Source organism: Gadus macrocephalus, chromosome 23, assembly GCF_031168955.1.
Source record: "Gadus macrocephalus chromosome 23, ASM3116895v1".
NCBI classification, from domain to species: domain Eukaryota; kingdom Metazoa; phylum Chordata; class Actinopteri; order Gadiformes; family Gadidae; genus Gadus; species Gadus macrocephalus.
Window position 1 is genome coordinate 5,778,888 of NC_082404.1, and position 25,459 is coordinate 5,804,346.

Here is a 25,459-nt window from a genome sequence, read left to right on the forward strand (position 1 = left end):
CTGCCTCCGTCAGCCCACATTCATGACGGCATTATGGCGGACATGTAGAAATGTCCGCCAAGCCTCAATGTCAAAACACACACCATATAAGAACCTACGCGGATAATCCTAACACTGTGTCGCAATATTTACATATTTTTAATACTTGGTCGTAGTCAATTCCACAAATTAAAGCTGACCGCCTGTCACCGTCACTGTCGATCTCCATCCCAGCGCAGTCCCTGTTGGGCCCTTGCCTCTCTCTCCATGTGTCTCTCCCTGTGTCTCGGCGGAAGTCTGCATACTGCAAGATCAAGATGGCCGCTGGTTTGCACCGTGCCGCCGGTGACACGCTGACGGTATCAGTGTGTGCTGATACCGTCTCCCCCACCATTGTCCTTCTTTTCCTCTTCCGACACGCTTTCCTGTTTTCTTTTCCCGTGCTAATCTGGATCATCAAACGCAGTCGACGCCCGTTCTTTCTGAGCAGGGATGTCGGGAGGCGGGCCGGGGAGGTGCGCGGGTGATCGCGGTGATCCCAGGCGTCGATATAAAACGGGTCCCGACTCGCCGAGACGTCAGGCACACGCGTCTGTTTGGGAAGGTTGATTCCTCCGCAGTTTGTCTTGTTGACTCTTCCTTCATTCGTGATCCACGAACCGTTTGGGTGCGACGTTCATCAGGCGAGGCGCTCTCCTCTCTCGGGGCCGTCGCAGGAAGAGAAGAGGTTCTCGGCGAGGTGTTTATTGAAGGTTTATGATGGGATGCCGATGAGTGATCGTGGTCCGTCTCTCACCTTATTGCCTGGGGCTCTGGGTTGGATGCGTGGCGGGCGCTGGCGTACACTGCAGTCTTGGCTCACGCAACGAGCATCTAATGTGTGATTAAACTGAAACAGCAGGCAGCTGTTCTCCCTACTCAATCTGTCCATCTCTCTCAATCGCTCTATTCACCCCGTCTCTCGCCCACTCCATCTCTCTCATACAAGCTGTCTCTCGCCCACTCCATCTCCCTCATCCCCTTCATACTCTCTCTCTCTCTCTCACTCTCACTCTCTCTCTCTCTCTCTCTCTCTCTCTCTCACTCTCTCACTCTCTCACTCTCTCTCACTCTCTCTCTCTCTCTCTCTCTCTCTCTCTCTCTCTCTCTCTCTCTCTCTCTCTCTCTCACTCCTCTTTCTCCGGTACCAGCCAAATTCCTGTTCCGTCCTCTTTACCCTTACCACCGATTCTTTCCCAAGTGTCATTGGCGAGGAAGCGCAGGTCTTTCATAGTGTGTGTTTGGATCGTGGATCGGCAATAAACAGATCGTCCGGATGGAAACCATGCTGAAAAACACACAGCGGGCTTTCTGTGCTCTTCTGAAGGCGAGCAGCGCTTGAGTTTGTGAGTCGGTATGTGCACAATCAGGTGCTCACGCAGGAGTCGAACACACACACACACACACACACACACACACACACACACACACACACACACAGACACACAGACACACACACACACACACACACACACGCACTACCATGATACTGTAGCAGCACTCTCAGATAGAAAGACCAAAATAAAGACCCGACCTTACTGTTGAGGTAAGTATCTAACTTGTTTGACTCCCAGCCAAAAGGGTCTGTTTGTAAACCCCCAATATCTGCACCCCCAATGTCATCCGGGATCACGATGGCTATCCCCTTCCTTCTCATTCATACCGTGTTTATAGAAAAAAGTAACTTTGACTAAGAGCGACGAAACGCTAAATGAAGCCGAAGTGATGATAAAATATTAGCTGTTGTCAGTTCAGTCCAATGAGCCAGAGCAACGGCCTCTTCAGCCTGCAGGGTACAGCTTGAGCAGAACACCATGTGTGTACTCTGCTGCCAGGCCCAGGAGAAGGTGACAAACCCTTTCACACCCACAGCGTGAAGGCGTCAATTTGCTGTTCCTCGCTAGCGAGAGGCTGTCTGCATTCGCAGCAGCCCTGTCCTCACATGACCTGCTACGGGGACCTGCTAATGCTTAGCCTTTTACAATTCAGGCAAAGTGAGTGTATTGACAATGAGGATTGGAGTTAACGTGCATCCATTTTGTCATAAGTTGCATAAAATGCAAATATTTATTGAGAATCATTTCGAATTAAATGTCCAGAACCAATTCGGGTAACCGTGAACATTTCTTATAAAACCTGAATTGAGAGGGTTCCACACAATTTTCTTTTCTTTTTTAATTAAAGTGATTTAGTCGCATTTTTAATGGTTCCATCTTCTTCTACATCCTCCTCTTCCTCCTCCTCCTCCCCCTCCTCCACCCCCACGTGTCTCTCCAGGACAGAGCCCTACCGCCACCCAGTGGAGGGGCTCTATACCCAGAGCCCTACCGCCACCCAGCGCAGGGGCTCTATAACCAGAGCCCCACCACCACCCAGCACAGGGGCTCTATACCCAGAGCCCCACCACTACCCAGTGGAGGGGCTCTATACCCAGAGCCCCACCGCTACCCAGTGGAGGGGCTCTGTACCCAGAGCCCCACCGCTACCCAGTGGAGGGGCTCTGGGTATAGAGCACCCCTAGCCCCCAGCAGCGGGGCAGGCCTCCTCGGCAGCCTGTTCTCAAGAACTAAGCCCTCTGGGGTCTGTCCTTCGTGTGTGTCTGGTCTGCGGTCGTGCCCCCCCCCCCACCCCCCCCCCCCCCCTCCCCCCTCAAGACCTCAGCTGTGGTTAACTACTTACGTATTCTCTGTACAACAAGTCAGTCCCTCTTCACAGGACTTAACCGCCCCTTTGGGTGCAAAGGCATCCCTTAAGCCCAAGAGAAAGTCTTCTCAGGCCCTGGTTTTCCAAACGTATGCTCTGCTCTGAAAACACCCTGAAATGACATCAATGAGGAATGGCTGGGAAATATGAATTATGGCCCTGATTTTGACATGGTAATGAGAATGTGTTGCTTAGGTTACCACACAAAATATGTGGCAGATCCGGGGCCGATAGTACCTTCACTGGGGGGTGAGGCCATGGGAAGGGATTGGGGGCCCCTGGTCTAGTAGATGTTGTGGCCCTAAGGGGATGCAAGATGGCAGATAGCAACAGTACCAATGTGGGGTGGAGGGCTGATATGGATCGTTTTAAATTAATGTTTTTTTTATTTCTGCAATATTATTTGTGGAAGGGTTCAGGAGTCAGTGGCCTCAGGCTATACACACATATATTCAGGATGTTCTCTTTGGACTGTTTTTTATTAAAGACAGCGAAGAAAGGGAGGGATCTATGATGGAGTTGAGGGAGACTATAACAGCTGTCATCGTCTTTGAATCACCCAAGTAATGGAGTCAGGGATGCATCCATCATTCTGATGAAATCGAAATCACAATGGATAAATCCAATGACAGTTAAGAAGTGTGTGATAAAGGGAGGTTTTATAACAATGTGAAATTATTGTTCTTAAGGATGCCCATTAACCTTTAAAAGTGTGTTATAACACGTGATTTGCAGTGTGATATACGATGGTTAAATATATGCTATATATATTTAGGCTTGACAAGCTACTGTGTGTGTGTGTGTGTGTGTGTGTGTGTGTGTGTGTGCGTGTGTGCATTCTCCGGTGTGTGCGTGTGTAAATACTTTAGCAGAGGAGCAGACAAAAGGCCACGTGTAGGACGTTCTTCTTTTTGTAGACCGCCAGATCGCCACTGAGATTGATAGTTAGCATTCCCCTACCGCTGAATGAAAAAACAAGAAATTCCTCAAGTTGTTTGTGTTTCGCCCACAGTATACTTTTACAGTCTCCAAGGACGCTAAATCTCTCCAGCACGATGCAGAGACAGCCCAGATCGGCCAGACCCTCTTCCATACAGATATCCTCATGCGAAAGAGCCATCCAGCCTTAGAGCCGTAAAGATTAGGGCCGGTTATGCTTCAGGTTATGCGATAAGTAGGATTAGAGAGCCGATTTCATATTTTCCGTTAATTCCTGGGGAAAACAGAAAGAACATTTCCTTTGCTGTATCCACTGGTGAGTTTGTAATTGAATACCGTTGGTTGCATATGAATGTAATCTACTGCAGAGATGTGTGTTTTCATATTTTCATCTTCAGCGGGAGGAGAAGCGTTGATGAACAGATAGGATCCGTGCCCACAGGTTCTTCCTGTCTCGCAGCCTTCCCAGATGTCCCGAAGCCCCTATTGGCTGAGAGATAATCATCCCCAGCGAACACTTCTTCTTTGTTTCACCACCTTTGACATGATAGCCATCCGCTGTTTGTCCGTTTCGGGGGATCTTACATTACAAAGTATAAATATTTACACACAGATTACAATGTTTGACCACGCGTCGACCCCGTCTGCCAAACACAGGAAGGCCGCCGTGTGGGGTTGTTAGCTTAGCGTACGCTGGCTGTTGTGTTGTTGATGGTGGACAGGAAGTAATGGTGTTATGTGTTGTCTTGTGTTTATTTGTTGTCTGCGTAGGTTGCAGGGGGACAGCCTGTCGGACACGAGAAGCGTGGAAGGGCATGCGTCTCACGTCCCGGAGCAAGCCGTACCTGACATCTCTGGTGAGATGTGGCCAAACTAATACCCCTAATGCATTGCACAAGTGCATAATTACTAACACACTATCACTGATGCGTTTACATGATTATGCTATGACACATTAGTTATGGGATCACATATTTCAAAGATACAGACTGTTATTGTCTTTTATTGTTTCTGTCCTGTCTTTCACTCTTTCTCATATGATTTAATGTATGCCTTATGTCCTACTGTGGTGTGTGTCTGTGGGTGTCGGTGCTTGTGTGTGCGCCTGTGTGTGTGTGTGTGTGTGTGTGTGTGTGTGTGTGTGTGTGTGTGTGTGTGTGTGTGTGTGTGTGTGTGTGCGCGCGCGCAGCTTTGTTGCCCGGGGTGGATACAGTGGCAGGTCGGCTGAAGGAATTTGAAGTTGCTTCTCAGGTAACGTGGGCCTTGTGAATGTCCTCAACACGTCCGTCACCAAACAATCTGGATCACTTTACACCATAAATAACCAAAGGGGGGACGGTCATTGATGGGGTAAAGTGAGCACTCCCACACTCCCATACGATTACACCCAGTCACACACACACACACACACACACACACACACACACACACACACACACACACACACACACACACACACACACACACACACACACACACACACGCAAATGCATTCTCACTCTCTCTCCCCCCTCCTATTGTCAAGGGGAGTTTAGACTGCCTAAATCACTCTGTGATTTGGACGCGACCCAGGTCAGGAACCATTCGTCTTTATGAATTTCAGCTTACACAAGAGAACGCCGATAGACAGCCCTGCACAATCACACATCTCCCCGTATCGTCTTGCTCAGAAGCACCTGCGTGCAATTTGAAGAGAACAATTGAAAAGAATAGCGAGTAACTCAATTACAGATGCTGAGGCTTCCTTAGAGGTTTCACACAAAAGGCCCCTAAATATTCATGGCCGGTGGACGTTTTATTTTCCCAGTTTTTTTCCACCGTGCTTTTGTTCTACGGCTGGATGGCGTGAGAGCGAGTCCCGCTCTGTGGGGGTCAGAGAGACGTTGGTATCGTTCGAAAGACAGAAGCGTAGAAATGAAAGAAAACCCACCGTTGGTCACACATCCTCCTTATCATCATCTTCATCGTCATCATCATCATCACATGCTGTTAATAACGCTGAGGCTCCAGCACATTGTTAGAGTTGCCCAAACCAGTCGATATCCCATTACAATTAGCCCCAAAGCCAAGCCTGAACCTTTTTTTATCATGAACCAAACAAAACGACGGCGAAGCATTTGAAACTGCTTTTTTGTTTTTTTTACCGATAGAAAAAAGAGAAGGGTGAGGGGGTGTGTGTGTGGAGCAGATGCGTGGTGGCTCCACGGTAACGGGGACCAGACCGGCTCAGAGACTGGCGGAGGCCTGCTGTTTGATCTTCAATGAGAACACCGTTTAACACCACGGGCTTAGAACAACAAGAAGCCCTTATCAAGATATGCGTATTATACTTGAACGACTACACAACCATACATCATATTAATACTCATAATGACCGCAGGATTGCCTCTGATGTGCCACATGCTTCATGCTTTCTATGTTTCATATGTTGGTATGTTTTTGAATAATCCCAGTCTTCATATCTTATTATTACTTTCATAATGTCCTTAAAATTGCCCCTCACATGCAACAGGAGCCCTAACTCAACCCATGTCCACAAACGAACCCTAACTCCAACCATCGTCCAATTCATACTCAAGATATTTCCAACATACTGTTTTTCATAATGTATTTTACAAATCTTTGATCCCAGTCTTATAGATTCTTTTTTGGAGTCTTAGTGCCATATTCTATGTCAGTGTTCCTCAAACAGGTGGTACTCTGGCCCTGAGAAAGATTGCAAAAATAATGGCACATTCATCACATTTGTTGAATCTGATTAGCAATTTAATACAATTGAGGTATTCGGATTACTAACATGCAAGTTCTGTAAATCGTTCCACCGAATGACTGAATCCTGAGTGAGGTAACCGACTCACCTCTTCATTGTGTTCAGTTTCGTGCCTGTGAAATCTTGTGCTTGGCAGCGTTTTCAGACTCAGGGGTACATGAGTCAAAAGATAGAGTCCTAGTTGACACTATTAGTGCTGGGGCACAACACCTGGGTCTTTCAGAGCGGTAATGGGTCTCCCAGTCATCAGTCTTCCCCTGGGTTCTGACATCAGCCACTGTCATGGCTACATGAGCTCTGTAGCCCCAGGTCTCGCTGCTGCACATTCTACTCCTACCGTTTAGAACCCCAGCCGTGTGTGTGTGTGTGTGTGTGTGTGTGTGTGTGTGTGTGTGTGTGTGTGTGTGTGTGTGTGTGTGTGTGTGTGTGTGTGTGTGTGTGTGTGTGTGTGTGTGTGTGTGTTCTTATGTTTGTGTGTGCATGGCAACGGGTGTGCGTGTGTGTGTGGGCCCGTGTGTGTGTGTGTGTGTGTGCGTTTGTGTGTGTGTGTGGGGGGGGGGGGGTATGTCTGTAGGAAGGTGTGTGTGAAAGAAACCCATCTGGAAACGGCAAAGTTCAAATGTCTCCTCTCACCTTGTTGTAGCTGAGGCTAATTGTTGTCGTGTTTGATTGCTAACGCTGACAGGCTAATGCAGTCTGTCTTCCTAATGGCTTGTTAGGTGGATGGCGGCTGTGGGGGGGTCATGGGAACTGGAGGCCGGCAGAGACTACTCTCACTCACTCTGTGGCTCACTCACACAAATCTGCTTGACCAACATTGGTTTTCTATTTTCAAATGTCATTTGTCAGCTTTAATATCATGACATTACAACATGCGTACATTGTTTGAGTTGAGGTGATTTGTGTTGTATAGGGTCAGCACTTGGGCCATGACAGCAGTGGAAAGTAAAACATGGTGAATGATCAATAGTAATTCACCCGCTGCAGTTACTGCCAAGATGTGAAGGTGATAATTGTCCAATTTGGGCATTCCCAAAGCAGTTAGGGGACTACTCCACTATTCTCATTCACACACCCACGCACGGACACATATGCACATGCACACTCACACAGACACGTGTACAAGAGAACACTCATACACACAAACATATGTACTTGCACACTCTCATAGGCATGCACACACACACACATGTACATGCACATACACACACAAAAGTACATGCACACACACACACAAGTACATGCACACACACACACACAAACATACACACACACACACACACACACACACACATACACACACACATGCATGCTCACTCTCACACACAAACACATACAACCACACACACACACACGCGCACGCACACACACACACACACACAAACACACGCACACCCACACAGGTCCGCCAGGATTCCTCTCCAGGTCACGTCACGCGTGTCCAATCATATTGTTTGAGTGCAATCTGCCAACGCCTGGCTCGGTGTTACCATTAGACGATCAGTCAGGGGAAAACGGTGCACTTTTATGCTAGAAGTAAGATAATTAGGGTGATGCAATGGCGTGCGTGTGTGTGTGTGTGTGTGTTTGTGTGTGTGTGTGTGTGTGAGCCAAGTCAGCAGCATTGTGATGGTTTATTTGTATTTCCAGAGGAGTTTGGCAGCCCCTCAGCGAGACCGAATCGCTTTGCCTTCATTTAAATCGACGATACCCCCCATACACACTCATTCACACTCACACAGACACGCGCGCACACACACACGCACACACACACACACACGCGCCCACACACAGACCCTTTGTGGGCCAGGCTCCACACTGTTACCTAACCAGGTCCCCAGGATGAGCAGATAGAGGTAGAGCTGATGTGATCCACTGTGGAGGAGCTCTCGTCTGTAGGTCCAACAGACTTTTTGGATTTCAATCTTTTGTCCTTTAATGTGGCCTGTGTGTCTGAGATGAGTTATTGGCTTAATAATGCCATACGGAGCAGCTCTGCTCTAAAAGGGTCTGCTGCGCACACCGCAGACCTCGGTTGAACTTGTTTTCCTATTACCATGTTTGCATGACATGTATGTGTTTTTAATGCAGCTACTGCGGTGGAAGGGTGGATACTCATGACTTAACCTCAATACACAACCAGACCAGGGTTCTCTCCCTGTACTCATTCTGAACAGGGTTCCTGAAGCAAGTCACTTTCAGTCAGTAAAATGTAGATGTAAAATCTGTTTTCTTATTTGCTTGTGCTTTTAATGTTATGCGCAAAAACACTTTAGTCTCGATGCCAACTCTTTAAACTGAGACACACATTTCAATACAGTCCCTCCAAATTGATTAAGATATTCAGTTACGGCCTCTTCCTACAACAACAGATACACCAGGCTGTATCCATTCTGCTGTTTGTTGAAACAGAGGCCAAACAGGCCAACTTCCTGGATATCTTCTTAACAAACAATTTCTCATCTTCTCATCTCTCCTCTGCTCCAGTGATGCATTTCTCTTCTTTATTGACCTCGGAGTGTTCTCGCAATCATAGAGCACTCCAAGATCCCTCTTTTGTGTGTGCGTCTTTTTTATGGGTGTTTCCGTGTGTTTCTGTGTGCATGTGTGTGTCTCTGTGTGTGTTTGTATGTGTGTATGTGTATGTTTGTGAGTGCATACGTGCGTGCATGCGTGCCGGCGTGTATCGTACACAGCACAGACACTATGTCATCTCTTCTTGTCCCAGCTTGGTAATTGGAGGAAAGCTTGAATCAGCCTCTAATTGTGTTATTGTCAATATCCTGTTTGCTTTTAATCCAGGCATTCCAGGCAAGCCGTGCAGCCGTACATCCACTGGCAGGATCTGCAACCAACTGTGCGCCAACAGAGCAAACAGGAACTCATTAAATGTGGAACATCCCATATCCCTCCCTCGTAGCCAGAGCCTAGCAAGAAGGGCTAAAGAACTGAATCAGAAAGCATTGGAATACATTTATTGTAAGATAAGAGAATAAATGTTGTTCTGGCATTTATATATTTTATAAGATAATAACTGGCTAAAAACACTTACTGATATGCCTCGAGATATTTATATTGAACAATGACAAGTTAATCCCGGTTAATTTCATGCGCGTAGTCCTACCCAGCTCCAGTCTCAAAGGGCTTCACAGGTCCCCAGTATAGGACGTCCCCCTAACCCTGAGCCCTCTTAAGGACATGGTGATCTTCCCAGATTCAGATCCATGCTCCTTGTCATAAAAAGCGATGGCTTCCACATTAGAACCGAGTAGAACATGAAAGCGTGGCGCTGTTTGACTCTCCCTCCCAATGTCGACCATCCGGGCTCTTACCATTTCATCCATCCCTCGTTTATTGCAGAAACTACGGGGACTCTTTTCCTTAGAATGTCTCCAGCCTGAGGGAACCCTTCTGAAGGCTCGTAGATCTGTGGTGCTCACTTTCAAGTCTCAACTCTCTCGTTCTCTGTGGGAACAGGGGAGTCAAAGAACGTTTAAAATGAACACAGAGATCGCATCGCTCTGGAGCACAACTGTAGCAGGACATGGGAGACCAACCATACTGCAAACACATGCCATATGCTTCTTCTTCTTCTTCTTCTTCTTCTTCTTCTTCTTCTTCTTCTTCTTCTTCTTCTTCTTCTTCTTCAAATCACTGCTGCATAAGTGTAAATCAAAAGAAACGACAGAAACTACTGCATACATCTGTTTTCTGAATGGTATTGCTTAGTGTGCCTTGTGAGGTGGGCATGAGTATGGGCTTCTTTAGGATGACAACAAAAGTTGTCATCGCTTCTAACGTAAAAAGCCCTTTGAGCTCACGAGTCTCAGCCTCCAGCCACAACAATCTATGTGTACTGCTCTCCACTTTGTTATGGTTATTTCCCCCGACCACACGCACATACCTATTGAACATGTCAATCCGTTCATCCATTCTCTTAGACTCTGTCTGCCCTTAACATGGATTCAATTTTTGGAGAAATTAGATCCATATTTGTTAGAGAGGAATCTTCGCAAATCCTTTCTTTCCTCCAGCTTTTTTCGAGATGGTCTGCTGGTTTTGTCAAAGTGGACACGGAGAGCGGGAAAATATGGCATGTTGGGTTTTGGGCCATAAAGTTTATATCCCGTCTAGTCAGATCCAATTGCATTTTTAAGATCAAAAGATTCTCTCACATGTCTCTTCGGATCTTGTTTTTGTAGCTCAACCCTTTTATAAGGGAAGTTGACCTCTTTAAAGAAGAGACATATTGTAAATCACACATTAATGTAGCACTACGGATAGTGGATGTTGCAACGTTAAGGCTAACCGACAAGAACCGTGAAGTTGGTCTCCATTTTGATGGTCTCCATTTTGATGGTCTCTATTTTGATAGTCTCCAGTTTGATGGTCTCTGTTTTGATTGTCTCCATTGAACACATGTAAAATGTTTATTTGCAAGGAGGCTTGCATAGCGAATGCCATGACTTTGTACTACACGTGTTTGACATGAACACGATACACACTGCACAAGTTTAGAGTATTTGATAATGTTATAAATGTTGGGACTAATCTCTTGCCCGAAGGCACGTCACAATATATGTGCGGGCTACGTTTCCCAAAAGAAGCATTCTTTTGGAAGTATACATGTGGTCGAAGCTGTGAGAAATCTGAACAAATCAGTGTGCGGATTAATTTATCTCCCAGGATTCATAACAACGATTGAAAATCGGTAAATACAACACCACAGTCGCCATATGTCTTTGGTCAGAGATTCTGACCAAAAAAACCCGAAGAATAACAAAATACCTTTGCCAAAGCCTTCATTCCTAGTCTGTGACATTTGATGAAAACCATTCCATATCTATTCCAACGCAGAACTTAATTCCTGGCTAATCAAAAGCAACCATTTATTTAGCAAAAAATTATATATTTATATATTAATTTTGCCTGTTTATTTTCGGATGTTATCTGGGAAGGTGAATTGATTGCAGACATGCCTGCATCCTGTCGAGAGTCCAGTGTAGCGGTCTGTATAAACCAGAGCTGAGCATCAACATGTGAAAGGTTTATATGGTCCTGATTACAGTTCACAATCTTTGGACACAAGCTCCAAAAGAAAAAAAGACTTTTGCTGATAAGATTTTGGGTGGGGGAGGAGAGGAATGGAATGGACTCTTCTGGGTTCGGTCCAGTCAGTTTCTTCATTCTACCTGTGAACATTAATTATTGTAAGGTATTAACAGATGCCTCATCTCTCTGGATCGTATCTGTACTCACTGTACGTTTGAATGAAAGTATCATCACATGGATAAAGAAGTTTTAACCCAGATTTGTATGATTCGCTTTTGCATGATCAAGATTTAACCGATCTGCTATTATGTTCCCTTGAAGGCTGCGCACAAACCAAACATATTTTCTTCAAATGATTTAGTTCTCTTATAGTGCCGAAGTGAAACATTGGGTTGAGACGTGTCCATACGGTCAGACATGTTGTCATTGCAGCATGCTCATCCAAAAGAATAATTACCACATCCAAATGTTACTTCTTAACGGAAGTTACATTTTGAAGGCTTTACACATATCAGCTGCTGGACTTCAACAAGAGATGTACCAATCTGAGGTGGTCAAACCCAGGACACATACATCACACACATGCATCACACAAATACTTTACACACATACATTACACAAATAAATCACACACATACAATATACGCATACAATACATTCATACATTACACACATACATTACACACATGCGATACACACATACTTTTTCACAAATACATTAAACACACACATTACTCACACCCATAAAACACACACATTGCACACATATCAACTTGCAGCATGCTTTAATAAGCTCGAAGCTGTTGTATTTACCACATTGGCAGCCCATACGGACCCCCACTCCACCACTCACCAAAACACTAATGATGTCACATTGTGGATACGGGGCGTACACCGCCGTAAGACGACAGAACAACACGCAGGAGATGACGGTGGCGGGTGACGGGATGACGGGGTGTAGTGTAATGGTTTCTACCCACCCAAAGACTGTCTAGCAGGGCTGTAATTACGGGGCGAGCCGTGGCATTGTGGTCGTACCGCCACCAAGCGCCTCGCGCCGCTGGCAGGCTCTCCGGCAGCCCGGAGAGTTCTCCGGTCCAATGGGCCTTCATGGTCCGGCCTTCAGTTTCCGTCCGTCCAATCGGATTGTCCTATTTTCAGAGCCGGTTCTTAGTGTTGAGTTGTGATTTCTGAGGCTCCTATAAATATGCTGGGCGTTGTTGTGTTTATCTCAGGTATTGTACACATTCTTTGTACGTAGGTGTTGTTTTGAAATAGGGTGTGTGTGATAGATGGATCACATGAATACATTCTTACGACTCAAATTTACTTACAGACTAGGCAGAGAACAAATCAAGGTATAAATGGTAAATGATAAATGGACTGCAGTTATAAAGCGCTTTTCTAACCAGCAGTCACTCACAGCGCTTTCCAATTATTGCCTCACATTCACCCATTCATCCACACTTTCACACACCCACGGCGGTGTCAGCCGTACAAGGCCAGGCCATTGTGAGCAGTTACGATATTAGGTGTCTTGCTCAGGGACACTCAGCTAAGAGGAGCCGGGAACCGAACCAGCAAACTCTTCAGGGTTCGCACGATCAAGGTTCGACAACAGTAGCAATTAGAAACAAAAGTTGTTTTTTTCAGTATAAGTAATAGCATATATATCACACATAAGTCTAAAACCATCAAAGACAATAATAAGGCTTTAATATTATGCATAAACACTTCCATGACAACATAAGTAACACATTTCAACCATCTCCCTCTCTGAAAGACCTCATCGACCACAACCATCAGAATGTCTCGATCTGGCATCAATCAGTGCGCGTCATTAGCCTAGCCCCAATGCTCTCTGTATTTTCTATCGAACACGATAGCTACGTCTGTATGCAATGCAGTGTCGACCCCTAATGAACTGCCATTCCAGGCATGATTTATTGCCCCCGACCCTCCTCCGCTGTTTGTGTCACCCTGGCTGCCGCTAGGCCCACTGCCAGCAGACGGGTGTAGCAGAACTCCGTACTGACTCATTTACGCCGCGACCAAGTATGTGGCCACCACTACTGACAGAAACCCGCGCGGCGCAATTACCGGCGAGACCGAGCCCGACGCCACCGAGCTTTCATCCTCAGCCTGCGGTTTACGCTGTTTTTGTAACTCCCCGTTAAAAACAGAGAGATCGCTGCTGCTTATTCCGACAGATATGGCGCAGACTGTTTTTCGCACTTTTTAGTTTTTATTTAACACGAGCTGGAAATGATATAAAGCATTAATTGAAGGGTCGTTCTTTTAATGCGTCTCTCTCTCTCTCTCTCTCTCTCTCTCTCTCTCTCTCTCTCTCTCTCTCTCTCTCTTTCTCTCTTTCTCCCCCCCCCCCCACCAGCGTCAGCCAGTCTGGGAGTCTGATCTGAAGCCCGTGAGGGGGGGCAGCGCCGCGGGCCAGCCGCTGCTCGGAGACTCCCTCTTCTCCAAGGAGCTGGAGACCATGGGCAAACACCTCGCTGGTGAGCACCGCCCGGGCTGTCTGGGGGACTGGCTGTCTGGGGGTGTGTGTGTGTATGTCTGGGTGTCTTGTGTGTGTGTTTGTGCGTCTGTGTGTGTGTCTGTGTGTGTGTGTGTGTGTGTGTGTGTGAGAGAGCAGAGGGGAGAATGGTGACTTTAATGTGGGCATGTGAACACATACATCTACACACACACACACACATGCGCAAGCACGCACAAACATACACACCCAAGCACACGGGCACACATGCACACACGCACGCATGAACACACTCGCACAGATAACACACGCACAAACACACAAACCCTCACATACACACTGACCGAACAAACATGTATACACACACACACACACGCGCACACACATAAATCTTTTTAAGGTGCAGAATAGACGCACAGAGCATCCATGTCAGGGACTCGGCCCAAGGAAAGGTGGGTCGCCTCTCGTCTCAAGGTTTATGAGCTAATTAAAATCGACTGAAAGGCTGTGTGAGAATATCAAAGACCCAAATAATCCATCGGTCGCCCATTAGAGGGGTTCATCAAATAACACCGCCTCAACAGCTTCAATCACTCTACTTTATATTATATATGGATATATATATATATATATATATATATATATATATATATATATATTTAGTATATGCTACATGTGAACCTCCCAAAATGGCGCAATTTGATTGGTTCGCTATCTCGGGATATTGGGCAATTTCCCATGATTGAGATCTCAAAGTATATACTAAAACAATTGTTCGCCTCAGGCTCCATGAAGACCGGGGAATAGCCCCTATTCCCCACTATTCACTTCGCCTTCGGCGAATAATTGTTAAATATATAGCTTATGGTCTGCATTTATATATATTTATATATATGCTCATATGCTGAGTCGTTTAGAAATAAGCATCACTTATTCAGTTATATTTTTATTAACACATAAATGCACTTCGATATGATTGATTCATCAAAAAAGTTCTTACTGATGAGATTCTCCAATGTGGCGCGGACAGCGTGTTTGCAGACAACATTAAAGCGTTAAAACAAGAATAAAACTACGGCACCCAGCAGGGCTCACAGCTGGCCCAAGGGCCCGCTCCTTCAGCTCGTCACTGAACGCACACACACACACACGCACACGCACATGCACTAACAAACAGACAGGCAGCCAGAATGATGTACTGATAAACACACACACGCACGTGCTGACATGAAAACACCCTCACACATACACACACACACACTTGTAGACATACACTCACACACAGCCCCCACAGATGCACACATATAAATTAAAACATGCACACACACACACATGTATACTTTTACCAATGTGCTAGAACGTGTGCTTGCTTGCAACACACCATCACAGAGGCGCATGCCGTGAGGGTCTCCTCTGCAGGAGGAACCCCATAATGTAATGTATGCAAACTGGGCCATAGCCTCAGCCCAGTGGTCCTCCTCAGATGGCATTGATTTCTGGGGTGCTACGGCTAGCGACTCAATATTCAGGCCGTGGGCTCCTGCCAGGCCCTTAAGTAGGCTGTTGAACAAGCTAATTCTGGCCCTTCATGCCTTTATTAGCTGCTAATGCTTTCCATGTTTGAAGCCAGGGCCTCTCCTTTTATCTCATCTTGGTACCCCCTAATTATGTGGCCAGCGAGCTCTTGTTGTCCACCTCATATAAATCCCTGTTATTTTTGGGAGCAGACATAAAAATGACTAATGGGTATTTTTTTATTTTTCTGGCTAAAAATAACATTAATGGAACATGCCCACCCTTGGTTTCCTCTAGGATTCGTCTTTATTTGAATATCTGCCCTTTTGGTAAAAACAAATGAGCGGGAAATTGTTGACGATGCCACCAGGCACACCTGTTTCCAATGTGAGTTCATCATATAGCATCCCCGGCAGGGCTACTGTTACCGGACCCTGATGGCACATGTTATGAACAATAACTGATGCGGTGGGCGATTGGCAATCTTACAACAGTTTGAAATATTTTTTTCAAAATAAAATCTCTCTGTAAGTATTACCAGGCTAGGGGTGAAGATAATGTAAGCAAATGGCAATTGTTGGAATTTACAGTCTTTTATAAATTATTGCAGCTTAAAAGAGCCTTTTCTGTCAAAAATGGGATCTGAATTGTTTGGAATTGACTTTGATGCCGAAGTTCTTCAAATCTCTCGCATTTATTTAGGTGTCTAAACAATCTTCTCCCATTGAGATCCCAAACAGAGATCCCGGCCAAGACCCGGGTGTTTACTGAGTGGAACGCGGCCCGGGTAGCATATCCATTGTGTTTGGCTAACAGTTGCACATGTCCTCCCGATAGAAGGATAAATGCTTCACCATCTCATTCATTTTCAGAAAAACGAAGCCAATAAAGGTTGCACGAGTTCTGAATGGTTGTATAGCGTGCTGCTGCCCTGTCTCCCAGCGCAATTGCTGCTTGATCAAAGACTATCAAAGATTAGATCTGCGTCTCTGTCTCTCCCTGTTTTTCCCCGAATCCCTCCCCCCCCCCCTCCTCATCCCATCTCGATTTCTCCCTCCTCGCTCTCTCTACCGTCTTACCACTGAGAAGCGGGATCAGACAGAAAATGTCATAGATTAATACCGCATGTGTTTTGCCGTATCATTGATTTATTTTCTTGAGCTGTCATTTTATATCTTGCACATGTGCAAAGGGCCCGCAGTAATGTCAACGTTGGATACAGCCAGCCGTCATGGAAACCTCTCTCTCCCCACAGCTGGTTGTCGTAGGCTACTTGGTAGCGCGCAACGGCGAAGCCGGGAAGAGCGACGGTTTGGAGCGTAATCGTGACACTCTTCAACTTCTCCTACCGAGAAGCGTGGTCGGGGCGGGGGGGGTTATTATGACATCAGTAAATAATTTAGGATAAAAATACCACCTTTATGGGAACTGGTTGCTACTCACCGTATCCTGTTTACGGTGGAATCAAACAGCGTGTCTGGGTGTGATCACGGTAGAGTTTGCACAAGGGTCACAGGGTTGAAATCTGGTATTTTTTTCCCCAACTCGTTCAGAGATGATGATGATAATGTACGTATTTTATAATGAACGTTAATTTACTTTGAATTGCTTTCTTATCGTACTTCGTAGATTCAGCAGCGAGATGTTCAACATGTGGCTCTGGAAAGAAATGTAATTTGTCATGGTTGCATACGGCCGCCATTATATATAAAAATGATGTCAGTTAATTACCAATCAGCCCCTTTTCTCTGCCCCCCCCCCCCCCCCCCCATCTGAACGTCTAGAGAGGGAACATGTAGAAGACTTTTACGTCTCAACCAACACGGACACAATATAATTGATGACACACGCGGGTTATTAGTGCCTTTGCTGAGATTGCGCCATTCAACTTCTGCTCTGTATCTCGGCTTGTAACGTTTAACCTAACCCATAATCAGGGTTGATTCCTTGCAGAAACTGCAATTCAATTACGCATGTCACTGCATTAAATGCATGGAATACTGGAAGAACCAGACTGAAGTACACATTCTGCTTATGATCCAAACAAGTCGGAGAAGGTCCCAAAGCGGCCCTCGGAGAAGTATGGCAGACATTTTGTTGTTTATGCTTTCCATACATCCCGGATAAAAAGCTCAGGAAAGGGGGAGCATGTGTTTTGCATTTTTGAGAGGAAAAATAATGTTGTTTGTTATTCATAAGAAAGGAAGTTGAGGTTTACCCTTAAACCCTGTCACGTCTCTACGGGTTATTCAGACATGATCACTTATCCTAGACGATTGGCAACGGGGAATAGGCGTGGGATCGTCGTGACTCGCTGGTGAAAACTCTCCCTCTCCCGTTGAAATCTCGGAGCGCTCTGTTGGGTTCGCTCCTACGGGCCAAGAACTTAGAAAGAAATGCACGGGATAAAGCCCAGGAAAGAATGACCCAGCTGCCGATCGCAGGACTTGGCTGCATCACCTACTGCACAAACAAAAGCCTTTCTGGGACTACCAAACGAGGCAAACAAACCAGGGTTCCCGGTAACATGAACACAAGACAGGATGATGAAAAGAAAAACATTACCAGGCGCTGCTGAAAGGCCGTTAGGAACCCTTCATCTCCACCAGAGGAAGCACGATTCACCGCTGTTTACCGTGTCTACAAACACTTTCGACTGTGACCAGGGGTGAAGACTGGATAATAACTGTCTTTAGGACGTGATTACTCCGATGAGAATGCAGCCTCTGACGTACTCCCCAAAACACAACCTCTCCCTGGTCTTAAATTACAATACCCTGCTCGTTTTCTATGAGTGTAGTTCTCTGATTGTTCTTCTATGATTGTACTTCTATTATTGGTTTTCTATGATTGTGCTTGCATGACGGCACTGCTAGGATTCTGTTTCTAGGATCATACTTCTACGGTGGCACTTGTAAGATTGTACTTCTCTGATGGTTCTTCTAGGATTGTACTCCTATAATCTTACTTCTATGATCCTACCTTTTGATCATATTTCTGTGCTCACTTAAATGATGGTACTTCTTCTATGATTGTACTTCTATAATTGTACTTCTCTATGATCAAACTTCTATCGTTATACTTTCAGAATTGCCCATTTATTTTCGTCCTTTCGTTCTGCAGAGGTGGAAAAGGACCTGGCCAAGTTGGCCGAGGCCGGGAAGATGACCAGCAGAGGCCTGAACAACCCGGCCAGCGGCGGCCTCCTCAGCCCCCTGCTGCAGCACAGGACGTTGCCCAACACCCTGCCCCTCCAGAGCCTGCTCTCCAGGCCCCAGTCGCCCGCCGGCGGCCTCTCCTCCAAGCCCAGCTCCGGGGGGCTCCCCGTGCTCAGCCCCAAGCACAGCTCGCTGACCGGCGGTCGGACCGTCAGCAACCCCGGGAGCAGGACTCAAACCCCCAGAACCCCCGGCAGGCCTTTGACCCCCAACAGCCTGATGTCACGCTCTGGAGGCCACAAGGAGGTGACCTTCAGGAGGTCCCGGAGCCGGCCCGTGACGCCCACCTGTCAGCCCATGCGTCCCCGCCCGCTGCTCACTCCGCCGGGGCTGAGCACCACGGATAGCCTGGGGGCCAGCCTACGGGCCTACCTCTCTGAGGTGAGATAGCACACCTTTTTTATCTATTTTCTGCCTTCAACACCCGTGCAAAAATCTGCGGCTTGTTCTATATCGATCTTTTTTTGTCTTGTAGTCATGAAAGGCTCATCCTTGTTAATTAATGACTTTCCTTTCTAGGCAGTGATATTTGAGATAGCGCCTCGCGATAGTGACTACAATGTCCCCAATTTGAGCCTGTCTTTATTTTGTCATTTCACATGCTGCTCATAGTCTATACACTAGTTACCATTCAATGTGTAAAACTTTCACTTCTGCTTGAAACACGCATTTCAACTTTTTGTGTCTTTTCCTGAGGTTTGCTCATTAAATGGTCTACTGAAACGCAGAGCCAATTAATTTTAAATCGCTATTAATGGCCGTCTGAAATATATCAATCCCCTTTTGAGCGTCCAGGCGTAAACGTGGTAGGCGGCTAGCCGGATTATAACAAACGCCACAGAAGCGTTTCAAACTGATTGGGGCCACCTGGCCGCGTTACCAGGGGTTCAGCCCTGTCGATTGGCTGCTCTCACAGTGGAACTCTGAACCTTTTGGGTAACACCAGTTGAACAAAAGACGGTTCTTAGTTGCTTTATTTTCCATTGCTCTCGCAGCTCATCCCAGCAGGGCTGAGCTCCATGACTGTCTTGCCTCGCTTCTGACCTTAAGAACCTCATTACGCCTCAGCTCTGAGAAATTAGATAACTGTGTTCCGCCTGGAGCGAGCACGGTTTGCTTATGAGCCGTTTGTTTCCGAAGGCCTTGCCCAGCGGTATACCCGATATGAAGGAATATATAATCAGCTGTGAGTTTGAATGATGCTGCACTTGTGAATCATCACATACTCTGGTTCACATTTGTTTATTTTGTTTTTCGGTGCAGTGCTGATGTCTCAGAGGGTTGCTCTCCTCATGGTTCAGTGTGATGTTGGGTTGAATTAGAGCCATTGTTTAGGACATTCTAACCCTATGCTCTGTTTGTCTTTCCTCTCTGTCATCTCTTGCATTTCCTCTCGCCTTCCCTCTCCCCTCCCTTCCTCTCCTCGCCCTCCTCTTCCCCTCTTGTCCTCGCTCTCGCTCTCCCATCTCATCTCGTCTTCGTCTTCTTCTTTCCTCTTCTCTCATTCTTTCCTCTTTTTCCTTCTGTCTTTTTCCTTCTGTCTCCCCCCCCCCTCTATCCCTCTCTCCTTTGCTGTCTTCACATTCTCTCTCCCCCCGCCTCCCCTCTTTCCCTCCCCCCTCCTCTCCCCTTTTGTCTTTTCCTCTCCCCCCATCCTCCCACCACACCTTCCCTCCCTCCTCCTGTCCTCTCCCTCCCTGGTCCCTCCTCCCTCTCCCCCTCCCCTCCCCTGCTCCTCTCCTCTCCACTCCTCCCCCCCTTCTCCTCTCCACTCCTCCCAGGATGAGTTCTACCAGCAGCTTCAGGGCATCAGGCAGCCCTGGCACCTTCCCAGTGACCCGGAGGGCGACATGCTGGAACCGCCTGAGCAGGACAGGAGTGAGTGAGGATCGTTGGAGAGTACCATTGCTGTGAATGTCCCGGTCACAAACACTTTTTCTTTTCCACAGTAAAAGTGCCGCACTTCGTCTCATCCTCCAAGTTCAAGTTGAATCTGTCAGTAATCCACACAGGTCACAATGTATTACTGCACACCGCACTTCTAATGTCGACTTTTCAATAGTCATTTCCGTTTTGGTGCGATACGAAGGTCACGTCCTGTTCTTGGTTACTAATGTGCATGTACTTTCAAAGGACATCACATTGGGAAGTTTACATGTACACATAACGATTCTTAGAGAAATTCAAATTGACAGGTCAAGCACAATAAGCAAGACGTAGATTTTGTTCCATGGATATTTAGTAAGGGTATGAGTGGGAATACACCGTCAAAGGTTTTTCTTTCCTGGCAAGTCTTAAGAGATTCATCTCCATTAAAATCTATTTGACAGTCGGCCATCGCTTTCTCACTCTCGTTCTCTCTCTCGCTCTCTCTCTCTCTCTCTCTCTCTCTCTCTCTCTCTCTCTCTCTCTCTCTCTCTCTCTCTCTCTCTCTCTGTCTCTCTCTCTCTCTCTCTCTCTCTCTCTCTCTCTCTCTCTCTCTCTCTCTCTCTCCCTCTCTCTCCTCTCTCTCTCTCTCTCTCTCTCTCTCTCTCTCTCTCTCTCTGTCTCTCTGTCTCTCTGTCTCGCTCTCGCTCTCGCTCTCGCTCTCGCTCTCGCTCTCTCTCTCAGTTGTAAGTTGTAAATCCAATCATAATAATGGCCTGGCATGGACACGGTGCAGAATGTCATACTGAAAATGGCTTTGCATTCGATCGGAACCCCTTCACGGTTCCACTCCATAAATCCTACGAATGTATTTAGTAATACGGGCTGCGTCTCAGACGTTTGCCAAGTGTGGTGTTCAATTCGCCATGGTCTAATCAAATTCATGCTCTCTTAACGTTTATGGTGAGAATTCTATATATCGCCCTGATCCTCCTATTGATATAAATACACAGATTTATATTTCAAGAAAGAATTGCTTTGCACATTCTCATGGAGGGGCAAAAGGTAAAGTGTGAGAGTGAACTAGATTCAGAGAAAATACTTAAAATATGTTGTTGATCGGTTATGACTCATTCCAGTTTGCACTTATCTGCCCGATGTTGCTGTTTTCAAAATAAACGACAAAAGGTTACAAGCCGCTGCTAAGAACAGAAAATGGAGTGCACATGGGAATCCGAGTTGGACCGCATTACGGCCAACCAGAGAGTCAACAGTCACTCATCACCAAACGACAAAAAGGAAATATTTCCTTTACGTGACTAAGTTCTCCATTGATATTGTTTGGCACATAACTTGGGGTATTTATTTATGTCATTTTCTTCCCCTTCCTAATAACCAGATGGGATGCGGGAGATGAATGACTTTGGGTTGGGTTGATGATGTGTTCACAGAGGATGTGAGCCACACAGAGAAGCATTGGGCCACATACAAAAACATGCACACACACGCACACACACGCACACACATCATTGTTGACCCACACTCATACACAACCATAGAGCAAACAGCTGCGATTTGTGACAAAGGAGTCATTAGAATTTATATTGTGTATGAGTATGTGCGTGTTTCTGCATGCATGCTTGTATATATGTGGGTGTGTGTGTCTGTGTGGTGTTTGTGTATGTTTGTTTGTCTCTGGGCCTGTATGTAGACATGTGTCATCCTTTTTGTGTAAGTTTAAGTAGTTGTGTGTCTTTGTGTGTCTCTATGGATGCATATGCTTACGTATGCGTGCATGAGTCTGTGTGTCCGTTTCTGTATGCACGCTTGCGTGTGGTGGGTATGTCTCTGTTTGCGTGCACGTTTGTGTGTAACTGTGTCTGTCTGTATGCATGCATGTGCTTGCGTATTTATGTGTGTGTTTGCGTGTGTGTTTGTTTGTAACTGTGTCTGTCTGTATGTATTCTTGTGCCTTTACGTGTAAGTTTGCCTGTGTGCGTAACCGTTTCTGTCTGTATGCATCTATGTGCTTGCGTGTTTATGTGTGTGTTTGAGTGCGTGTGTGTGTTACTGTGTCTGTAGGCATGCATGTGCTTTATGTGTGTGTAACTGTGTCTTTGCGTGCGTGTGTAACCGTCTCTGTCTGCATACATGCATGGGCTTGCGTGTGTGTCTGTGTGTATCTGTGTGTGTGTGTCTGTGTGTATACACTTGTACATGGTTGGCTTCGTTAGACCCGTGGCGATCCCTTTCAGGCCCCGATCCTGCGCTGGCGTCACGGCCAGCGCCAGGTCCATAGTGAGCGCTAAATAATGGGCTACAAACCCGGAGCTATTTCCTGTTATTTTACAAACGTCCACAATGAGGCCAACCACACATACCGCGACCAGAGATGAAAAGGAGTTTGTCCTCTTTCTCACTTCCATTGCCTTTTTGTTATTCATTGTCTGGGACTAAGCGATTCCACCCCAACCACACCACCGAGTGCCATGAATTAAACATAAGGCGCCCCGCCATGGAATCAGCACCGTAGCATTTGACACCTGTCAAGTGTACAGGAAGGGTTGCTGTCAGAGCGACCAAGGACACAGCCTTATTTTGGGTGGGGGGGCGAAACGTTAAAAAAATGCAATAGGTCATTCAAATTATTCTGAGCTGTGTATGAGTTATTTCGGGTTATTTTCATCAACACTTGGACATTTCCGGGAAAGTGAGGAAGTAATACTCTGGAACGCATTACATACTGGATAGTAGAGGACAAGAGGGGAGAGGTGAGGGTGAGGAGAAGAGGGGAGAGGGGGGGAGAAGGGGGGAAAGGTTGGTGTGAGGGGAGGAGGGGAGGGAGGAAGAGAAGAGTGGAGGGATTGGGGGCAGGGGGGGAGAGGGGAGGAGAGGAGGGGACAAGAGGAGAGAGGTTGGGAGAGGGGAGGAGAAGGGGGAGGATGGAAAGGGGATGGAGGGGAGGGGAGGGGGGAAAGGGGAGGAGAGGAGGGTGAGAGGAAAAGAAAGAATGAGAGAAGAAGAGAGAGAGAGAGAGGGAGAGAGAATGTAACATATTTGTATTTTAACCTGCAATCATGCCTGTTGAAATGTTGCATCACATGTTCTAACATAGAGATGTCTAACGAAAATTGCCTGTCGTTTGCAGGCGGAGTACGAGACGGCAAGAAGAGGTCTGTGTTCTCAGGTAACAACCGTCTGCTCACACACCTCAAATCAAAGGAAAAACATCGCGACACCTACAGCAGTGACAGCCCATAGTTTGGCATGAGCATCACCCCTTTGCATTAACCCTAACCTCCCGAGACTACTGGGACGACCGCAGGCGCGCCTCTCCTATTCGGGGGGGGGGGGGGGGGCTGTTTGCTTCATCGAGTGTCTTGTTATGACAGTGTCCCCACCGCCTGTCTGTCAGTGGACTCATCTGTCGAGCCGTGGCGCGCCACACAAACTAGTGCCAATGGTATTCTGAGGAGGTCCCCCGCCCCCTTATTTTATTTCTAGACCTATCAATAACCCTGAAGGCCTCAGCCGAGGCGCCTCCCCCTCCGCTGTGGGCAGACGGCCTCGGGTTGAGGAGCTCTCCCCTGCCCGGTTCCATTAAGTCACTTTGGGTTTCTGAGTTTACATGCGGCGGTGGGCTGCGGGTGGCCTTTCAGCGTCAACACCAGAGGGGGGGGGGGGGGAGAGGGGGGAGTCAGTCTGGGTTAAGGTTGTCTGCGGCGGGCCTTGTGGCTCCGAGGGTGCCCACAGTTCGCAGCATGGCTGTGCCAGTCTGGACGGAGATCACAGAGCCGGGGGCCAGCCGGCTGCCTCTCGGTCCGGGAGAGGCCAAGGCACTGCCACGGCAACCAAAAAACCAAAAGCTCTGAAGTCCCCCCCCCCCTCAGTTTCCCAGAATGCATGGCGTCAAGTACGGTCGTATGAGTTCCGTGAAGTTACGCCGGGCGTCATTATGGACTTTTTCTCTAGCTTTGGAACATTTAAATATCATGGGGTCTGTTTTATAGTGTTTGCTGGTTCATTATTGTTATTAGTGGTTGAATGTGTCTGATGTGACTGGTTTCTAGGAGCCTGATATTTGTTTTTTTTCACAGGCCTTTAACAACGAAAGACCAGGGACACTAATCCAATCAAACTATTATGCAAACCACTGGACATTTTGAATATGTGTACAGGGACAATTATTTTTTTAGAATATGAATAATAAAGAGATTGTATACTTTTTCACAAATGCTAGTGTTTCATAGACAATGTAGCCCTTGGAAATCTCTATGATATCACATGAAGAAGAAAAAAAAAAGGTGCAATATGCTAATTATTTTTGTCTGCCCTTTAGCATGCGATTGAACTTGAAGAAAAAAAATAAAAAGAGATGTACTCTTTTTTTTAAGCCCAATAATAAATTATGTTTAGGGCAGCACACACTTATGTATGTTTAGAGGAAAAAAGTCCTTTATATGCACTGTCCGGATGTAGCACTTTGAAAGATATAGTTGTAGAGATTACAAAGAATGCTGTTATGCTATCGAAAAACCCTTCGGTTCACACAATTACTTGTCAGGTTCTGTTTTTGTCAGTGTCCGAATTATAAATTTTTGATTTTTTAAGTATGACTTTTATATGATTTTGACATGCGAACAAGAATCGAAGAGCCTGTGGATTGTAATTTGAAAATTGTGCCTCTTGAAGAGCCAATAAAAAATACTGTATGAAATCGTGGACCATTTGTTCTTCATTTGATTTATGTCACTAGTGGATATTTTGCTTCAGTTTAGTTTTGGTAAGTTGATAGTTGAGTGGTTCGGGCGATGGAAGCTTACATGGGTGTGGTGTTCTGTGAGCATGGGAACCCATCCCCACTCCCTGCCCCTGTGTGACATGTAT

The 25,459-nt window shown here is 46.5% G+C and overlaps 1 protein-coding gene across 1 annotated transcript in view; it reads left to right on the forward strand.

The window, feature by feature from the left end:
• c23h8orf34 (chromosome 23 C8orf34 homolog) overlaps positions 1 to 25,294 on the forward strand; it is a 59,722-nt gene extending 34,428 nt beyond the window's left edge. Inside the window, exons 8-15 of the mRNA XM_060045741.1 lie at positions 4,380 to 4,517; positions 4,850 to 4,911; positions 13,875 to 13,995; positions 18,612 to 19,087; positions 20,488 to 20,584; positions 20,656 to 20,701; positions 23,721 to 23,759; positions 24,670 to 25,294. Coding sequence (XP_059901724.1) covers positions 4,380 to 4,517; positions 4,850 to 4,911; positions 13,875 to 13,995; positions 18,612 to 19,087; positions 20,488 to 20,584; positions 20,656 to 20,701; positions 23,721 to 23,759; positions 24,670 to 24,700 — 1,010 coding nt within the window. The 3' untranslated portion in view covers positions 24,701 to 25,294. The remainder of the gene's footprint in view (positions 1 to 4,379; positions 4,518 to 4,849; positions 4,912 to 13,874; positions 13,996 to 18,611; positions 19,088 to 20,487; positions 20,585 to 20,655; positions 20,702 to 23,720; positions 23,760 to 24,669) is intronic.
• The last annotated feature ends 165 nt before the right edge of the window (positions 25,295 to 25,459 follow it).